The sequence below is a fragment of the Austrofundulus limnaeus genome, unplaced genomic scaffold (assembly GCF_001266775.1).
Source record: "Austrofundulus limnaeus strain Quisiro unplaced genomic scaffold, Austrofundulus_limnaeus-1.0 Scaffold2228, whole genome shotgun sequence".
Classification (NCBI taxonomy): domain Eukaryota; kingdom Metazoa; phylum Chordata; class Actinopteri; order Cyprinodontiformes; family Rivulidae; genus Austrofundulus; species Austrofundulus limnaeus.
In genome coordinates, this window is record NW_013954630.1 from 5894 (window position 1) to 12932 (window position 7039).

Here is a 7039-nt window from a genome sequence, read left to right on the forward strand (position 1 = left end):
CTGCAGTTGCCGAGCTCTCATCACCACCAGCTGCAGCCCCCAGTGAGCTATCCACCAGAGTCCCCTGAGCTCCGTCTCCCCAGTGATCAGACCCTGGGCCACCCACCTGGGATCCATCTTATCCACAGCCGGCCTCCAGGTCACCCTCCAAAGATCCAGCAGAGCTCCGCCTCTGATGCAGCCGGGTCCTTGGTCACCGTCCTGAGATCCTGCCTCAACTGTGTTGGGCCCCTGGGCGCCCACCTTAAACCTTTTGCCCTCAGATGTGCCTAGGGCCATCTTGGTGACTGTTTTTGAGTTTTATTTATTCCCAGAACTTCCCTGTCAGTTTTCGTTTTTTGATTTTCTTTGTGTCTTCTGTTTTTCGTGTGTTCCCTCCTTTTTTGTTTTTAGCCCGCTTTTTGTCCCGTCTTTGTTGTTCACACCACCCACCTCCCTCCAGTGCTTGCCTATTTAATAGTCTGGTGACGATTCGTTGAGGGGGAGGTACTGTTGGTATTTGTGTCTTGTCTCCCTCTTGTGTCCTCCTTGTGTCATTATTTWTCATTTTCTCCTCAGTCTGTTTTCCTGCAGTTTCCCTGTCCATTATCATTCTCACCTGTCTCCTCTTAGTAATTAGTTCTCTTCAGCTGCTGTTCATCATCCTCTCTCCATCCTCTCTCCCTCTGTTATTCTGTCTCAGTTGTTCATACCTTCACTGGATCATTACATGGCTTTGTCCTACTGTCTCGTTACCCCTGAGTTCCTCTGTGTTTCTGTTTATATTGTCTGCCCTGTCAGCATTTTGTTTTATTTAATAAATATTTTCATTTAAACTCCGTCCTCCGTCCAGATCTGGGTTGTTTCTTGCACCAAACCTGACACATAGGCAGGATCACCCAACCCAAGAAATAATAAAACCTTGCTGGTAAAAAGAAATAAAATATATTAACGTTTTTGTTAGATTGTGAATCAGAAAACAGTAGAAATCAACATACGTAGATCAGGTCAAAGTCAAACAGTTGGATACTTGGATACTTCCAGTTGTCATGGTAGATTTTACCTTGTTGAAAGGAGAAATGAGGAGAAAAACTTAATTTTAAATTCGCATTTTATTCACATATTTTAAATTCACATATTCACACAGAATTATGTCAGTAAATATTACTGTTTGTTATGTTCAAATTTACATAAAAGACTCTAAAAATATATCAAATAGAGTTGGAGTAGTTTTCATTAAATATGTTAGGAAAAGAATATGATAATAGACTTTCAGTTTACACTGCGGAAATGCTTGCAATATTATTTGCCATTCAAGAATGAAGACCATTTGTTCATATTTCAGTTCATCATTATGAAACCATTAAAGCAGGCAGCATTTCTCATTTCAGATTTGGGTGCACTGGGCTAAAACATTGTAGGATAGTGGTCAGTGTGAAACTGGTGGAGTTGATGAGACAATAGAGCATGTTACACTGTCAAAATTATAAGGAAGAATGACAACAGCTGTTAAACTATATTTAGTTGAATTATTTAGAAATAACTCGAAAAGTAAAATGTATCAGATAATATTCATTATCTTAAATTAACATAGTTGTATACAGAGTTGTAAAATAACTAAGTACAAATACTTTTTAATTTACTTAAGTAGAATTTTTGGGTATCTGTACTTTACTTGAGTAATTATTTTTCAGCCTATTCTTCTACTTCTTACATTTTCACACAATTAAATGTACTTTCTACTCCTTACATTAAAAAAGGCAAGAAGTAGAAAGTTGTTACTTTCATTTAATTTTTGCTTGTTTTCATTCCAGCTTGTTGTAAAAAATAAATACTATCCATGCTGGCCTAATCATTAAATATAAAAGGACTGTATTTTTAAAACTAGAGGAGGTATTTGTATTTCATGAATTATATTATTGCATTTGGCCACAGCCCTCAGACAGATTTTCTTTTTTTTTTTTATGGAAAAAAAAGACAGATTTTCATTTTGGGGAAAAGATTTGGGCAGCCTTGATATACTGTATGTATGTAAACTGAAACAGAATAGTGCATCCTAAATTTAACATAGATTAAACATTATTTAATACGACATAGTAATTTCTGCACTTTTTGGGGAGGTTACCTCCTAACAAATGTCCTTACAGAAAATCTAACTGCTCATTTTAAATCAATRCTTTTACTTTTAATACTTAAGTACAAAAAATATCAGATACTTAAAGATTTTTACTCAAGTAATATTCCTAAAAGAGACATTAACTTTTACCAAAGTCATTTTTTTGGTAAGATACTTGTACTTTTACTCAAGTATCACTTTGTGGTACTTTAAACAACACTGGTTGTATAAAAGAATTTAATCCTTGGGTGACATTCTGGTCCACACTCCATACCAGTCGGTGGCGGTAATGTACCAGTTTTGTTGTTTGCCAGCTGCCAAAAAAAAAAAAAAAAAAAAAAAAAAAAAAAGGCGTGCGCGCTCACGCGACTTTACGTTTCTCTTGTCTACTGATACGCGCATGAAGCAGGACAGAGGCGGCACGGAAGGCTTGAAGGAAACCGGTGTTGTTGACACTTCGACACGGGCTTCAATGGCGGTTGAAGTGAAACAGGAGCTTGCACAGCTGATGAATTCAAGTGGATCCCATAAAGATCTTGCTGCTAAGTATGGAGCGCTCTTTTAGAAAATGATAATTTCTAAAAACCTCAACGTGAACGCCCCTGTTCGCAGCGAAACAGCTATGTGCTACCGCTAAGCTAATGTTAGCTATTTAGCTACACATTTTTCTCCGTTAATGGAGGAATAAACACCACAGTCTTAACATTTTTCCCTAAGGTTATATACCCAAAATGCTTAAAATTGGAGGAGTGGATGTGCCCTGACATATTTCATTATACAGCTAAATTAAAAGCTAAATTCTGTTAGCCTAAAGAGCTTAGCGTTCAGGGATTTATATGGTGGGAAAAGACTCATTTAATGTTGCAATAATTTGTGCGACCAGCGTGTCCGTGTAATGAACAACCACACATTATTATTATTATTATTATTATTATTATTATTATTATTATTATACAGAACAGTGTAACATACACGACTTTTTTAGGTTTACATTGAAAACTATAGATAGTTTACATGAGGCTCAGCCTCATGTTTTATACCAAATATGTGTCTGTTGGTTTGTCTGCTGTGTTAGTAAAATATTTGGACAGAAAGCAACTTTCAGACAGAAATCATTGGATGTGCATCTACACCATATCATCTTTTGAAGTCTCATTCAAGATGTCTAAGCAACCACATAAAGGTCTATAACTCAGTATTAAACAGATATTGAGTTAATATTTGGTGGGGTAGTAGCTGAGGGTCATCCTTAACAACACATCAGCAATATCTTGCATGAAATTCATTCATAACATTTGACCAAAAAATAACTATAACTCAATCTTTTTTCATGTAAGATGATCTCAGTCTTAAACACTGGCTTAAAAAAGCAGCAGGCAATGTGCATTTCTTAAAAAAACAAACACTAGCCCGTTTAAATCAAGTTGCAGTCAAAGTATAACAAAGTGTGGAAAGACAAGGTTTTACAAATTTGGCAAATTAATTTTTCAGAATTGACATGTAAAACAGCACCGTTGTGTTAGATGTTCAGATGAAAGAACTTGCACCACCTGTTTATACAGTGAAGACATTAAATTCATAATTTGCTGACAAAACAGTGACAAATGACAAGCTACTGAATGTAAAACTAAACATTTCCTAGCATGTTATGCTTAAAAGAGGAGCTGATAAATGTAAAACAACAGTAACCTGAAGCAACTTCTCACCACAGCAGTGCCCAGTGTAAATTCACATTTATCAGAATACACATGGTACTGCCTAAAAAGGATCGTAATAATTATTAGATTACCGGTACAGATGAACAACATGCACAATGATTAAACTGTATCTACACTTGTGCTGCAGTTCTTAAATACTAGAAATGTGTGAGAATAACAAAGGGTTGCATTGTAGGGGAGACCGGGGACAGAAGCAACAAGGGACGGTTGCAACAGGTCATTTTTCTCCAAACAGAAACAAGCTAGAGTGATGACACTCACACTGTACATGCTCAGTTAGATGTCCCACCTTGTGAAGAAAATGTAAACAGGTTCAAAAACTGCTCCGGGATTTATTTGGAAAAAAAACCTGTTTTTGAGGAACCAAAGTATTTTTTCCCCAACTTTATTTTTGTTATACTGTTGTCACTGTTTTTGTGATCCAGCTCAAACTTATATGGTTTAAACAAGTGATGTGTTGACTTTTAACTAATCTAGTTAACATGTATCCAGATTAGGGCTGCCACGATTAGTCGTCGACTAATCGATTATTAAAATAATCGATGACTAATTTAATAATCGATTAATCGTTTTCTTTTTTTTTTGTTCTTTACTTTGTTTTTCTCTACAAACTGCTTTGACACCTTCCACTGCCACATCTGCCTTTCTGTCCTTGACACACATGCACAGTAGTGGTAACTGGGGTAGGCCGTGGACGTCACAAGACATTATACAGACAGGCTCTGGTATCATGGCTACCTGACAACAGAGCTCAAAGTGTGGGATCAGTTTAAGAAAATGAAAGAGAAACCTGTACAATCTGCAGAGCAGAACTTGCCTTCACAGCAGTTATTTTTTGTTAGCATATAGATAAAATCTAACAATCTAATAGCAGCTGCATTCTGGTGTGATAAACTTTATGTTTTATATTCAATTAACGTATGATATGATTAGTCGACTAATTGAAAAAATAATCGGTGATGAATCGATTATAAAAAATAATCGTTTGTGGCAGCTCTAATCCAGATCAGCTTATTTAGCTAACACATGAGGTTTTATTATGGCTGACAGGAAGGGGGACAGTTGTAACAGTTGTTGTAACTGTCCCCATATGATAAATTCATATAAAAGCAGAGCACATACAGATGAGATTAACATGTTGAAATTAAGTTTACACTTAAAAGGCTGTTGGGTATTCATGACAGTTTTATAGTTTAAACATAAAAGTGTTTAAGATGTATTTTCTACAGTTGTTGTTTTCAACAATGGTTTTAAAATCCCAGTTTGTTTAATGTAAATGTTACATAATGTAGGCGTACAGTGACAATAGACAAAACTAAAGTTAATTGTCTCACAAATTGTTCTGTTATCCTTGTSTCTAAAAGTCAACTGTATTTTATATCAATTAGAGTCTCTGACATCTGTATATAAGGTTTACTCTTCAAGGTTAATCTATATTCATCATTTGATCAAAAATAATAAAAAAATAACACTGTAATATCATAACTTACAGTTTTTATTAATTTAGCAATAATAAAAATACAAAAATAATAAAAGTTTTATTTACAGTGAAATCTATTGTATTAATAACATGTTGTAACCACCTCCAAACAATGTTACAACTGTCCCAGTTCTGACTTTTCATTTTCAAATGCAAATAGTGAAGAATGTACATGCTTTAATCATCTATAAATGGTTTTGACTATTAACAGACAGATGTAAGTTTATTGTATTAAAGTTTGCTTTGTCTAATTCAAACCATCTCTGAGGAACAGAGTCAAATGTAAAAAGTGTTGCGACTGTCTCCGGTCTCCCCTACACTATGAACTCCTTAAGACATTTTTAAATCAGACCTATAGTGAAATCACTGCAGTAACCTCGGACAGGACAATATGAGAATGTAGCATCAAGTGTTTTTGAGTAATAATTATTATTATTACTCATGTAACAGCAGGTACTTACACAAAAATGGTCATAAAAGAAAGTCCACATCATCTCATGCACTTTGATGAAAACCACTTATGAGTTGAGCTTTTGTTTTTGTTTAGCATTTTGTATTTTCTAATGAGTCATTTCTTTTGCAGATATCGACAGATTTTGGAGAAAGCCATTCAGTTTACTGATGCAGACCAGCTGGAGTCTTTGAAGGCCTTCGTAGAAGCAAGTATGCAGCTCTTAGTTGTTTTGTGATTTAAAATGTTTTACAAAGTTTGTGTTTGAATCTCAGTTCAGTTATTTGTCTCTTCTTTTACAGTGGTCAATGAGAATGTTAGTCTTGTCATCTCAAGACAACTTCTGACTGATTTCTGCACACATCTGCCCAGTCTTCCTGATGCTACAGCTAAAGCAGTCTATCACTTCACCTTAGAAAGAATTCAGCCTAGGGTCATCTCCTTCGAGGAGCAGGTAAAGGTCCTCACAAACTCTTAGCTCTGACTGACGTGTGTCAAGTAGTGTTTAATACATTTGTTCTATTTTAGTTTAGTCAGTGATATAACAAACATGTCTTAGGACATTATCTCTAGTCATTAAACGCTAGGAATAAAAAATATTTTCTGATATTGACTACTTTTAAAAATATCAGCAATTAGTCATACCTGGATTATGAAGTAGGAACATAAGGCTGCAACAGCAGGTACGACAGCCAGCCTACTTTAACTGAGAATGCTCTTTTAAATATTATCTTGAAGAGTACAAGTTCTTCTAAGGCTTCTTAAATATATGTTTAATTAAATTAGACATTTTGTTGCTGTTTGTAGGGTTTGTTTCTTTATGACATATTTAATGTGAAATTCATTTCTAAAACTTTAATTTTATAAAATGATAACTTCATTAAAGTGAGATTCTTTGATTTAAACATAAATATTTATTTTCTTGGTAAATACCTTTTTAAATACCTTGCAAAATAATTTCATGTTCTACAGAACCACAGCTATTTGTTTTATTAGTGTAGGGCTGCAACTAACGATTATTTTAATAATCTATTAAGTCTGTTGATTATTTTTTCGATTAATCGGCCAAATCATTAAAATACTTAATTACATGAATATGAGTAGATATAAATTAAGTTAACTCCTTAAGGATGCAAGTTATTGATAATGAATTGATCTGAAGTTGATTTATCTTATAGATTGATTAACAATTAATTAATAAGCAGCCATCACAATTGTGATGGACTTGCGACCTGTCCAGGGTGTACCCCGCCCCTCGCACTGTGACTGCTGGATATGGGCACCAGTGACCCACG

The 7039-nt window shown here is 34.9% G+C and overlaps 1 protein-coding gene across 1 annotated transcript in view; it reads left to right on the forward strand.

Moving 5' to 3' along the window:
* Positions 1-2492: 2492 nt before the first annotated feature.
* cops4 (COP9 constitutive photomorphogenic homolog subunit 4 (Arabidopsis)) overlaps positions 2493-7039 on the forward strand; it is a 14197-nt gene continuing 9650 nt past the window's right edge. The window contains exons 1-3 of the mRNA XM_014034672.1: positions 2493-2641; positions 5877-5956; positions 6047-6198. Of these exons, the coding sequence (XP_013890126.1) occupies positions 2496-2641; positions 5877-5956; positions 6047-6198 (378 nt within the window). The 5' untranslated portion in view covers positions 2493-2495. The remainder of the gene's footprint in view (positions 2642-5876; positions 5957-6046; positions 6199-7039) is intronic.